Raw genomic sequence first — 14,543 nt, forward strand, 5'->3', positions numbered from 1 at the left:
CCGAAAGGTAACACTTAGTGTATAAGGCTAGCATATACTGTAGACAATGAGACTCCAGATGTAGCCTCCCCATCAGACAAATGACATTTAAAGGGTATTAGGGCAAATATCAATCGCACAGGTAAAGATCTGAATCGTTGTTTCTGTAGTCTCAGTACAAGTTTAAAAAAATCATCAGTATTTTCGTTTGCACTTAAATATAATCAGTTGTTTAGCAGTTGACCATCTTGCTTTAAGTCAATTTGCTCTATTGATTTTGACAGCAAATTTACTTTTTTTAAAGGCACATTTATGCAAATATTTTCTGAGGAAACATAGTTAATTTGCAGTAACAACATTCTTGAGGTTGGCTCAGTGACATACTGTATATTCATTCCTGTGACCTGCTTTAGTACAAGAGTCTATAAAGTCAGTAAACAACTTAAGTAGTGTGGCTACAGGTTAAGTGCCTTGGTCAAAGGCAGCTCAATAGAGTGCACTGTGTAAATCTAGATTCTACACTCACATAGCAAATACACTTCTCTTTGAAAAGAGAGCTTTTCATAGTCTCCAGTGTTTTTACTTTTTTCTATTTCTCAAGATAATACTCCAGATGTTAAGATATTTAGAACCACACTTAATTATATAGTTTTGACCATCCAGCGCCCCCATGTGGTTATTTGGGTGAGGGTCACAGTGGCAGCGGGAAAAGTAAATGAGCACAGACCTAGTCCTTTGGGGATCTTGATGTATTCTCAGGTTAGAAAGGATCTGTTATCCCTCCAACATGTGCATGGTCTTTTCCTGGTTTTTCCACTCGACAGGAATACATAATTCATAATTGCATAACACGTCAACCAGTATGTAAGACCACCAGTTCTACTTTGAGCCTTTTCCAGATATCTGACCTCTACATCCCTCCTGACCTAGTGAGCCTTGCTACCTTGCGAAGGATACTCATTTCAGTCAGTAGTTCATATGATGTCATTCTTTAAGTAACTATCTAGACTCATGACCAGAAAATTCCTCTAGGTATTGCATTTCAAATTCAATTCATTCCTGGGGCTTTTTTTATCGAAAGAACATTAGTCACATAAAATAACACAAATAGCAATTTAGGTAACTACACAATGCAACAATGATTCAACCAACATGCAACTACATGGTTTCAGCAAAAGTAGTGTCCATAGCAACCAGTAAACTCTTCAGCAACTAAACATATACACCCACTGGACGAAGTTTATGAAAATAAATTGTGTATTTCTTGCTAGAAATGTTATCAAAATGCATTTTACTGCTGTGGGAATTTTAAAATATTGCATTTTCCACTGAGAATAAAATGATGGCAGCCATTTTTGTTTGTTTGAGAAGACACATGATGTTGATGCAAGCCAATAGAAAAGAACAGGCCAAAAAAACCTGTAGGCATCTCACAATTTTAGAATTGTTAATGTGAAACTAATGTTTTGTGCTGTGGACTGAGATATCAATTACACATTTTGATATGAGACAGGGTTAGACACAGCTGCTGTATGGGTGTTATACAATATCAAAAATACTATAAAAATACTATTCTCTCCTTTCCTTTTTTATCTGTTTAATATCTGGCCTTAAAAGTACAGCTCTTAGCGATAAACTGGTTTGCCTTAATTACTTGCCATGAGCAGTACATTGTCATGACCGCAGTGCATGCACATCCTCTGTCCTCTTGAGTACACTGTCACTAATGCATTAACATTCCCACCTATTCAAACTGAACCTTGTCAAGATGGACATAAAACACAATCTAGTTGTCCTATGACGATATACATACATTGCTACATCCTAAGGGTTTTCCTGTCCTTCCATTACATTGTGTGGAGGGGAAATGACATTACCGTAATGCCAGGATCTATTCCATTATGTAAGAAGAATGCATTTCTCTTCTTATGATTCCATAATGTCACATGGCGATGGATAGCCTTTAAAATCAGCATCTCCGGGGCAACATTAACAAGAGTACTGTGCATATCTATTAAGCCAAGCACAAGACATAGATGCGATCATACTTAAGAAATTTACTGTCCATCATTGGACATCAAAATGTAATTTCTGCTCCAACCACTATGGAAACAGCAACACAAAAAACTTGAATCTAGAGGCAAAACACTGCAACTGCTTGTCTGTACTGTGCTGATCACACAGCCTACTTTCAGAAAATGTTCTTGACCTTGTAATCCTTAAATAGTGTACACTGTTAGCGTTAAGGGGTTCATGTGTTAACATGCTTTAAGGTCTTATTAAGCCGATAATTAACTTAGAAAGCAATCTGAAATTTCTTTACTAAATGGAGACCGCTGCTGGTGCCGGTTGTATGAAACCTGCTTAAACCATGCTCCAGTGTTTCCCTTTAAATATAAATTTCCCTTTAAAATCAGATTTATGAGTAATCTCTCATGACAAAGATATATATATGTATGAATAAAAATAAAAGCTTGAGGAAAGCATTGGGTATGTTTACTTCATTGGTACAGCTTGTCTCAGCCCATCACACTCACCTGGCACTATGAACTTTGGCTTTTCTTGGCTTCAGTTACTGCATAATGGTGTAATTTATTTTGATGTTTAAAAAAAAAAAAAATCATGTTCTTGTATCTCATAGGTTCACACTTTTGAAGTCTATCTCTAAACATTAATCACATGACTACATGTACATTTTAAGTTATTATGTGCTGAGATCACTCTTTATGTCCATACTGGCTGTGAAGAAATTCCTTCCTAGTGTGTCTACACAGTTTTCTTTACATGCAAAAATGAATACCAAAGTTCAGCCAAGGCTATTATGAGGCTTAAGCAGTCCAAATTAATCAAATCAAATGGGGATCTGTCAAAGTTTGTCTTTTAGTACAAAATAACCTCTTTATATTTCCCTGGACAGCAATTCTTTGCTGAGTTACAATAGAGGGATAGTAACACAAAGCAGGAATTTTCTTCTAAAAAGATTGTAACTTACTAACTAACTCAGACTGTTGAAGCCTCTTATGAATTTAATCCAAACTACAATTCTTTTTTTTACATAGAAACAGGGCAGTGGATTTTGTTCACTTACATTTTACTGTTAGATAGGGACTCTTTATATCAGTATGGGCTGTTAAAATGCACATTCAGAAGAAATATTATCCTACAATGGACTTAAAATATGATTATATTATTCAATAGTAATAATAATAATAATAAAATAATTAATTGTGACCAATATATGTAGTTTTTGTACTTGTTCAAATATTTTCTTTTGAAACAAGTCTGTGTCTTGCAACTAATCAGACAGATTGATTGATAGATTGTGTTTTTCAGATTATCAGTGTTCCAGAGTTTTCTTTCAGTCTGTTACTGCAGTTTATAGAGCATAAATCGTGAATTAGATGCAGAAGTAAAATTTGAGCTCTAATAACTCCTGTACAGACACCATAGTACAGATACCCAAAAGCTCATTTTGCTCTTCCTCATAAAATCAGATTTCAACATTTGTCCTTTATTCAATTTCCTCTTTACTACTGCTTCCGTTTGCACCTGGTATAGGATTTTAAATGACAGAGAGGGAGGAGGCTTTGTAATGAAGATCTTCCAAAGCAGACACTGAGTCCATTTTGCATGATAACTAAACACATCACATGCAGCATAACTGGATTAGCCCCTCACGTCAGATAGTATGAATGTCTCAAGCAGTTACTTCAACCTCTTGCAGGAGAGGCTTTACTGTAGGAGGGTGAAGACAGTAGAGAGAGTTGGGGATAGATCCACTCTGCTCCATTAATTAGTCGTAGTCAATATCATCATCTGCACAGTTGGTAATGTTGTCATAATCACTGTTCTTATCATCCTCATAATTTATTTTGTTTCCAAACAACTGTTTTTTAGAATTAAAATCAATTATCGACATTGAATCATCATCACAAATAAATAGATTTAAAGGTATTCATTTAACCTACAGCATCAAATAAACATTTAAATTACTGTTTTTCCCACACCGACTCCTTATTATGCTTATTTGTGTGTATTTAATTGAATGTTGTTTTTTAAGTCGATATGGCTACAACACATTTCATGTCAAGTCGTGTATATAGGCAATATAAATCAGCCTAAATAAAATATATAGGTCAATCACACAGCCTTATAAAGCCTCACCTTCCCCTCCAGATTCTTTTTTGTTTCCCTTTTATTCATTTCTCTCTCATGTCCTTCTCTAGCCCCGCTCTTTTCCCGCTCAATGTCAGTGCTCTTTCAGTAAATGATGGGCTAGGAAGCTTGAGCGCTGCAATAGAGCAGTGTGTTTTAGCTTTTTTTTCTCCCACTGACCTGTCTTACAATACAATTTACTATGGCATTACTCAGAGCTTTGGCTATTTTCCCACCCTCTCTTCTCCTTTCTCCTGCTTCATCTCTCCCCTTCATCAAATGCCAGCTTCTTCACCATAGGTGGAGCTGAGATAGAGATAGCACCTCTTCAGAGTCTAATTGTGTGTCTGTGTCTGCACAGGCATGCACATTTGTGAAGTTTATGCTTTTATTCATTTAATTTCTATTATAAATTAAAAAAATATATAAAGTAATCAATAGACTAATCAATAATGAGAACAACCATTAGTTGCAGCCTTTAATATGAGAGTGTATTGTTTATGTCAGATTATCTTCTAGTGTTAAATGACATGTCCATTTCTTATATGTTAAACACTTGATTAAAAATGTCTCACCCTTTTTTGTGACAGTTGACATACTGCAATTATAATACATGTTCTGCAATTACAACAGTAGTATAATTACAACAATTTACATAACTAACACAACAATTTGTACAATGCACAACAAGAACAATTTAATATGAAGGAGTTATAAAAGTAAAGCAAACATGTTGACCAAATTAGATTCTTCTTTCTGCTCTTTGCAAACTAAAGGCCAGAAACAGGATGGAAATGAAATCCTGCACTCTGTCTGTTTTCATAATGCTGTATCCAAAGTGTCTCCAGGCAGATGGGCCAAAGAAAAATACATTTCTTTTTTCAATAACTGTCAGGTAAAATGTAGAAAGCCTCTTTACAGAAGAAATAATGGACAGGAAAAGAGGGCAATTTCAAAATGAAAAATAAACAATGTAATTAGTTCAGACCAATACAATATATTACGTACACAAAAGAGAGTTGTTTAAAATAGCAACAGGTAAAAAAAAAAGAGAAAAAAAAGAGGGGAAATAACAGTATATGTAAGAAACATTGGAATCTGACTAATACTATAAAGGCAGTAAGTGACATTGATCTCTTTTGGTTGCATAACCTTCCCAAATGTCCCATCCCCCTATTAAGTTTGAATATCAAAATTACACAATCAATTAATAGTTAAAGATATATTACATTATGTTGTGGGGTGATTGACAAGGAGGCCTGATTACTCCTCAGGTCTGAGTAGTAATACTTCCCCCTGATGAATGGAATATTGTCATGGGTCATTTTCTCTCTTAAACACCTACAAGTCCTATTTTCTGTCATCTTAGAAAGAGAGGTTAAAAGGCAAGCCTGCCATCATCCATTATATGATTTCTCACATCCACAATGACAGAGGCCATCATTAGGGTCCACCTGAGACATCATGACAAAAACAGTGGGACATTTATGTTTTGGGCAAAATCGAAAGGAAATTCCAGCTTTAAATACATTTTATGAAAATAACTTTTGTAGAATTATAGAGATTGAATCTGTAGGTGTGAGTAAGTCTTCTATAGTCTTCAATTCCATTGAATAGCAGATACAGATTGCATTGAAATCCTGGAGCTGCTCCATGGACTGTGAATAATAGAATAACTGCTAGAATGCTGTGACAGCAGTCATTGGGATTGTAGTGAAGGATTTGGGTACATTGTCTGATCACAGCTGGAATCCCTTCACTGAGATCAAATTGATTTAGATGTAATATCTTAAACAGTCAGTCACTAACTCATTTTCAAATAGTCACCTGAAGACATCATCATTTCAAAAATGCACTTTGTAGACATTTAACTTCTGCTCATTTTATAAGGTGCAATGTGCACTATACCAACAACTGATGACATGCCTGAACATATGACCCGTAATGTCATTTGGGATAAGTATCATGTAAAGTAAAGGAGAGAGAGAGGAGACAGATAAAGAAAGACAAGGGGAGGATATTGGAATCACAAAAAAAGCCAAGTTGGAGAATCAAAGGTCAGGGAGATGAAGACAAATATAGAGAGATATAGAAAGTAAAAGATAATAATTCAGCAAAGTAAGAAAAACTGAAGTGCAATTGAAAGGAAAAAGCACAGCTAAGGCAAAGCGAAAGGACACTCAATACAGAGTGACATTTTATAGAAAAAGAATGGAACCATGAAAGTGTGTAATGATGCCTGTCTGTGTCACCATACCATCTTTCATCGAGTGTCATAAGCAAGTACTGGCACCAATTCAGAGCCTTCTCAAGGACTCGCGTACAAACTGATTTGTGTTGTGTTATTGAAAAGTTCTCTATTTTTGTTTCAGCAGCAGTTAATTATTTCCCCTCTAATGTAGATATACATTCCCTAGGGGAAATTATGTGTTATTTGCAGCTTCTATAATTTTAATACAACAGGCTGTGCCGTAAATGATTATAGAGCAGCTAAGAGACTTTATATGGTGTATGCTGTAAAACTTGGCATCAAGGGGTTTATATTTAACTGCATACAGACAAATATGAGTTGGTGGAGATCAACAAATCAAAATAATATGATTTGTGTTCATGAGTAGATAAACAAAATCACAAATAAATGCCAAAATGACAGTGCCAGTTTGTAAACACAGTGAATTTTAGTTTCATATGACGTGATCACCCATTGTGGCCCCAAAGTTTCTCTGCAGTTGATTAGGTTGCTTTCAGACCTATTAAAAGGAAATACTGGATGAGGTGTATGTGGTTATTCCATTACTACTGAGTCTTTTATTTCCAACCCATTTCTTTATATTTAGATCAAGTTATAATTAGGGTTCAAACCCAAAAGGGGTAGAACCCTATTGAGTTTGTGCCAGCTTATTATTTGTTGTCTGCTGCTGCGGTTCAAATTGCAGTGAACTGGAATGAGCTAAATCAATCAAACTTGTCCCAGTAAATGGAAAAGGTGTGCAAGTTCTTCCCAAGAAACATGACCCAACTGGCCAGATGGTGGCACTGTAATTTAGGCCCAAAAACACCATTTCTGAATTGCGACTCTCCTCACTGAGTAAGCCTAATTCACATGAAATTTCACACGCAGGTCCAGTTAAGTGTGATCTACAAAAAATCTGATCTCCAGAATTCTGGATGTAGTGGAGTTTATTTATGACTTTGGATGATGTGCCATGATAATGCCGTTGCAGTAGTCAGTTCTGGATAGGGAGACAGTGGAGTTATCAACGGCAAGGCAGAAGTTGTGAATGGTTTTGGTGGGGGATTTGGGACCATCATGTCCAATTTATCACAGTTTAGTTTGAGGAAGTTGGCTTGAACAGTAGAGGACCAAACACCGAGCCCAGGGGGAGGCCTTGGAAAAGACGAGTATTGGAGGAGGTGCAGTTGTTGATGGTGATGAACTGTTGTCCGTTTGTGAGCTATGACTTTAGCCAGGAATGGCAGTACCATTGATACTAAGGGAGGATTCACGGTTGGAGAGAAAAATTATGTGACTTAAAATGTCGAAAGCTGAAGTGAGGTCAAAGAGGATGAGAATGCTAAGTTGGCCTGAGGAGAGGTTGTTATTGGTGACTTTGAGGAGGGCTGTTTCAATGATGTGCCCTGAGTGGCAACGGAATTGACATGGTTTGAACAGGTCGTTGGAGATGGTGGGCTTCAAGTTGGGAGGCAACAACATGTCCCAGTATTTTTGACAGAAAAGGGAGATTGGAGATGGGCAGAAGATTGCTCAATATATTGGGGTTGGATCCCAATTTTTTAAGGATGGGGTTGACAGCAGCCAGTTTGAATATTTGGGGGACTGAAACAGAGCTGAAGGGGGATTTAATGATTTCTGTGATGAGTGAGGAGATAGCTAGGAGGCAGTACTTGACAAGATTGGATGGGATAGGATCCAGAACACAAGTGGAGCTTCTCATTCCTGCCATAAAGTTGGACAGCTCAATTGGAGACACATTGGATATGCTCAACTCATGGTGCGTGTCAAAAAATATATAATTATTTCTTATGAACAGTTTTCAGGCAGCTGCAGGGATATTATCTTTGCTATAAAAGTATTCAAGGGTAGACAGAATAGACTGAAACAATAATGAGCCAATTACTATAGCTTGTTCTTACAAGGTTCTGGTAAGAACTTGCTCTGTTTTCCTGTGTTATGTAATGTAATGTGATAAAAGACTTAATGTCAATGAGTAATTTTAGGCATGTAAACATGTGCTGCTTTGCAAAACAAGAATTAATGCTTAACAAACACAATCAGACATTAGTAGCTCAGTTTCATGCTCAAATAGTATGTAACCCTTTTTCTTTGCTCTTGCCTAAGCATTCTTAGACATAAGCAAACAAGGACTTGAACATTGGTGAGTCATAGTTCAAATTTTGATATGAATGAAGCCTGATTGTGGTCACAGTTAGGGCTGGGCAAAACAATTATTTGCGTAATCGATTAATCTAGCGATTATTTTTTCGATGCATCGATTAATCTAACGATTCATTTTTTCAATTCGATTCGAATTCGATTCGATTATCGATTATTTTCCCATTATTTGACTTATATAGCAATTTACATATGCTAATTTATGTATCTCACTGAAAAAAACATTCATTCATTCCAACATATTTTTATTGTTTTTACCAAAAATTACCAAATTCCAAAATAAAATTCAAGTCAACACAGCTGACAAACGACAGAATGGCCTCCTTTTACTGAAAAATAGTCCCATACCTTTGAATTACGAGTTCGTTTTTTTTTATCAGAGTCAACTGACTCACTGGTGTTGCTGCCACTACCGTCGCCCCAGCCCTAGTCACAGTACACAAAATGGATGCAAACAGTTCATTTTACCTCATTGTAATTTTCTAATGCTGCATTTTCACACACTGTTTCCAATTACACTGCTTACATCTTGTTTCAAATCACTTAGCTGCCTACATTCGTAGAATTACAGTGGGAGAGATAAAGACACTTTGAAAATGTATTGCACCACCTGTGGTTACAATAGAACTGAACAGCAGCCAGCATACACCTGTTAGTGAAAACATGTCACTGCAGTATCAAATAATTACAGCTTTACTTGCTTCAATCTTTTTTTTTTCCTTGCAGAATTCAAAACACCTCTTGCTATACCATTTGTCTTCAGATACACACACATCCAAAGCACAGAGACACAACGCACAACATAATTATACAACTTATAATTTAGCATCTGCAATTAACTCGCAAGCAACGTCAACATTTATTCTCTACACCGATCGTCTTGTTGTGGCATCTTTGCAGATCAGAGCGCCTTTGTAATTAGCAATCACAGATTCCCTGCATCTTCCTGCTGGCTGCCATTGTCCCAGCCCTGCCTATAACACACACTGCCACCGCCTAAAAGTCATTCATTTGCACAGCCCACAGCATATGGGTCTGTGTGTATGTTTTTGTGTCTCTCATCAGCAATCATTCAATCTTTGTCAATTAGAGTCAGCATGAGAGTAAAGCAACACAAACAATAGAGAGAGGAGAGAGTGAGGACTTGAGAGAGGAAGGCAGAGAACCTTAATAGAGCATTTAATGAAAGTTAATGGTCGGCTTTGTGTTCGCCGGGGAATTGGCAAGAAGAAGCTGAGTATTGCTTAGAGATGAGACCAGGCATTGTGCATTCATGACTTCTTCTCATTATCAAACTTCTATTCTTCATATGCAGTAAATAATGTACATCACAGTGTTGCTAGATATGGGCAAAGACTGCAATACCATCACTTCACTTGGGAGCCAATTACAGGCAAGGATGAAATGCAGGTCTTGTCTTGTGTTGACAAGATGTACTGACCGAATAAAATGAATAGCCCAACACTGCTGTTGAATTTAAACACAATATCCATCCAAAAAAAGTAAACTTACACAATAAAAAATCCCAAACTCCATTATTTGACCATGGAAAATACACACAGAATAAAGACTAGTTGTATTGTTGAATGGGCGTCATGGGTCTCCCACACATGGAATTTATTCCTCTTGCAGATAATGCAAAAGATAATAAAAACAGTGTAATTGGGTCATGAGGTTTTTCTTCTGACTAAATAATACATGTATAACACAACCAAGGGATTTAAACATTGCACCTCTAACAAAGTAAACTTGTAACATGAACAGAAAAATGTTTCAGTCAAGTGTTCCTGTTTGCTAGATATCAAAGCTCTAGTTGTGAATGGCAGTTGGGAGTCCTATGGTCATCCACCTATCTCTCTGAGGATTCACAGATCAAAATGTTGAATCAGCAAATCTGCACATACGAGGTTTTCACACTGTGGAAGACAAATATAGCCATCACTACAAAGATCTATATTTGACTTATAAAAAAATAGACCGAAAACTCAGATTGTCCACTGTAAATGTTAAGTCAGTGTGCTCTTCCAGATTGTGCTGTCAGAGGCTCTCCAGGGCCCCATATCCTAGCATCCCAATTTCTCCCACTGGCCCCTGAGAGGTCATTATGGTAACCATAGAGATGTGGAGGTGGGGTCTCTGGTGGTGTCTGGGAGGCTGTAATTGGCCCCGTCTTGTGAATTGCTCTGAGCTCTTGAATTGCACAAGCATTCATCACTGCTGGGACAGCAGAGCCAGACCAGGACACAGTTTCTGGCTGGGAGGAAATTGGTTAGTCATCATTCTAACTTACCCACTTCAGAACAGTCCCAAACACTAAGCCAACAAAAGCAAATCAAGTTGTATAAGTAGCAATAACACATCTTGTGGCACATTCAGATATCAGTCTTACCCACATCACTGATTACTGAGTACATGAGATGTCAAGACACAAGGTATATAGACACTCTGCTTGGTTGTATTATACACATGTGGTAACCCAGAGCCTATAGCAACTAATATATGTGACATCATTTCACATGAATGTTTTAAGGTGTTACTTATAAAAAGTGTGAAAAACCAACTGTCTTTAATGGGGAATAGTTTCTGTGAACACATATACAAATTGTAAATGTGTAAATGTAGCTTCATGCTCATTTACATGTTGTTAAATAAAGTGTTCCACAGTATAAATAGTTAGAATAGTTTATAAAAATAGTTTATAAAAAGTTGCTGTTAGGTCACTCTGGATGAATTATGCATGTAGCATTACTCGGATCAGTGCTTAGTATGACTTGGCTGCTTGCAGCTTTTAGATGTAAGGAGATGTGCTTTTTGCAGTAAACAGTGCGACACTGCAGCCATGTCGCATTTAAAAACAAGGTGGATATACTGTAATGTATGCTGTGGAACAAACTGTTCATGGCCCAAAAAAAAGAAAAAAAAAGGAAGTCAAACTTTACCCAAAGAAATCTGTAATTCAAATTAAAGTATCCAACTCTAAACTAAACACAATGAGAGCCCAGTTCTTTGAGTGGGAGTTTGTATGTGGGCTGCATATTTATTCATCTTCTCTAGTCTTTACTTCATTGAAAGAAAACAAAACTTGCATGACTAATTTTTATAGTACATCTGGCACTGCCCTCCTTCTTCTCTTTTCTATTACAGTTATGCAGTCAGCCAGTGGAATCTCAAACATACTGTTGACTTCTGCAGGAAATGCGCTGTTTGCTCTTTTGAGATGAACTCCACACCGATAATTTCATATTTGCTAAATGGTTCTTACAGCCACGATTTCAGGACATCACTCAGTTGGACAGCTAATGAATTCATTTTATTGATTATAACACCCGGGAGCCCCAGCTGGGAAATATGAAGTGTCAAGCACTCATTAATTCTAGAGAGAAGTTGGCAAACATCATTGACTCATTCCATTACACAAAGTCCACATATAATTGACCTCTTGGCTCATTGCTTCTCAGAGTGCCAAAGTAGAAAGTTTTGTTTTTTTCAGCTGGTAAAATACACTTTTTTTCTGAGTGGGCTAGTTTTCTGAAGACCCTATCTTTATAACATGATCTACAGTAGTAACTTGTGTGAAAGGTTTTTCTGGATGTTCATTTTATGCCCACTTAAATATAAAGCGTAAAGTAGGAGTTTTGATGACGAGAAATGCCTGAAGCATTTCAAACTGTGTTTATTCATATGCACTTACATCAAAGGCCTCTTTGTGTTTTTCATAATTTTACTCGGCATTTTCTGCACAATGCTACAGAACAGAGGGGCTGAGAGAGGAAAAGAGAGGGAAAATAATTGGGCTTAAAAATGGACGGATATTTTCTTTTATGTTGTAATTTAAAGAGACCTTAATTGTACTTGAGCGCTGAGATATCCCAAAATACAGTGTTATCTTCTTGCTTCTTGCTGATTCACAAATGCTGCCCCCTTCATGAGAAAGTGCTGCTGGGTATGTACTGTTCTTCTCCCAGAAAGAGTCTGTATACGGACACGCTCACTAACTATCATCATTTCCAGTGCTTTAGCTTGATGCTGTACAATCTATACATGTCAACTGTAAGATACTTCTTTGAATCATGTACCTACCAGAACGTGTTCTTGGCGGCAAATTGACAGGCATTTGTCAGGGGACGTCTCTTAGGGATACTTTCCTTCCAACATTCACACCGTCTGGGTTTAAAATGTCAATCCTTTTTCTCTGGTGACTGTAGTGTTAGCTGTGCACTACCTGCATCCAGTATAACACACCTTAACAATTTATCAGCAACACACTACACTGTAGAAGCACATTGTGTGATTCAAATACACAAAATGTACAAACACATCACAAAATGACTCATTTGGCCGTAAACAACAGGAACACTAAGGAGTCATTTTACATTTAAAGGATGACTCACAAAGTCACAAAACAAACACAGACAGTCCCAATGTGCTGTATGTGATGTACAATAGCAATAGATGAAATTGTTTCACTGTTATGTTGACCTTTCTCCTTTGCTGATCTAGACTCTTCTCTTCTAAACAGTGGACAGTAAAGTTCCTGCTTTTTACATGTTGAAAACAAACCATTCATACATGAGTGCTTCATTATACAATATCAAAATAAGTCATATTATACTTTACTGCCCAAACAGACGGCTGGAGCCATAAACACATTTATATTTGCTTGCTGTCTGACATCATTGAAACTTGTTTGTATGACTAATCTAAACTGCGAGCAGCATCATACTTTTTTTGTTTTTGTTTTTAATTAAAAATCTCAGTTTCGCATGTCACCATGGTTCAGTGGATCAAGTAAAGCAATCCACTCATTTAACAACATTATGTGCTCAGTTCTCTCTACTCTCTTTGTAGAACTCACTGAACGCTAACGAAGATCTTGCGAGGTCACGAAAGACTGCAAACATTGCATTAACACAATTAGGTTGCTATTCACACAGCCTTATACAGTACAGTGAGGGGGAACAAAGCATGGATGATGTGTTGTGGCTGCAATTTCAATGGACCATAATTATGTTATGAAGATCAGCTCTGACTGAATTTAGACACATGTTTGGTCGTCGTCAGGCAGGACCAAAATAGAGAGATGTAGAGATGTATATATCCATTCATAACCCATTTCTAAGATGATGATACTGCAAATACAGCTTTAGTTGTTTGTAGCTGTCAACAATTGTCCATTTACAGTGGAGCATTTGACATATTTAGAATATTTTGATTGTTGAAACAGCAGCAACAACATCAACAAAATGATTAATTATACCAGGGATTGCAGCAGACGTAGGCAGAATATATTAAAAAATAACTTCCTTACACTGACATTTTAATTTCTGTTTGTTTTAGTGTTGAACTCCTGACATCCTTATCTTACTATTAGGTTGTTTTATATTTGTCTCTCTAACACTGATGTGTATGTCAATGTTAACAGAGTATGATTAATCTCTATATATTTCTGTTAAATACACAATGCGTTAAGTATAAAAATGTATATTATTAACTTAAGTATGTTGTGTAAGTGAATATATCCTACAGATAATTGTAAATGATTAAATATGTTTCAATTGCTAATGAGTAGTTTCTCTGTGTTTGTTATACAGGAGAGCTGTACATCGGTGGCGTGACAAAGACCATGTACAGCAATCTGCCCAAGCTTATTGCATCCCGGGACGGGTACCAGGGCTGTCTGGCCTCTGTGGACCTGAATGGGAGACTCCCTGACCTGATCGCAGATGCCCTCCACAGGGTGGGCCAGGTGGAACGAGGCTGCGATGGTGAGTCAAACAACGGTGAAAGTCTCCATATAAAAAGCAACAAGTCTTTGCTTAACACCCACTGTGTGTTTTATTCTACTCTATTTTTCCCTTGGAGATGGACAAAAAAATCAAATGTTTTATTGCTGAATGATTTAGATGCTGAAATTATCTTGTGATAATTATTACCTAGAAAGGTAAACACATTCTTTTCAAGTTATTTTAAATCACACAGTACATAAATACATTTG

The 14,543-nt window shown here is 36.9% G+C and overlaps 1 protein-coding gene across 1 annotated transcript in view; it reads left to right on the forward strand.

Moving 5' to 3' along the window:
* Positions 1-14,543, forward strand: part of nrxn2b (neurexin 2b) — a 590,949-nt gene that overhangs the window by 285,098 nt on the left and 291,308 nt on the right. The window contains 1 exon segment of the mRNA XM_062444511.1: positions 14,140-14,328. Coding sequence (XP_062300495.1) covers positions 14,140-14,328 — 189 coding nt within the window.

The sequence above is a fragment of the Scomber scombrus genome, chromosome 23 (assembly GCF_963691925.1).
Source record: "Scomber scombrus chromosome 23, fScoSco1.1, whole genome shotgun sequence".
NCBI lineage: Eukaryota > Metazoa > Chordata > Actinopteri > Scombriformes > Scombridae > Scomber > Scomber scombrus.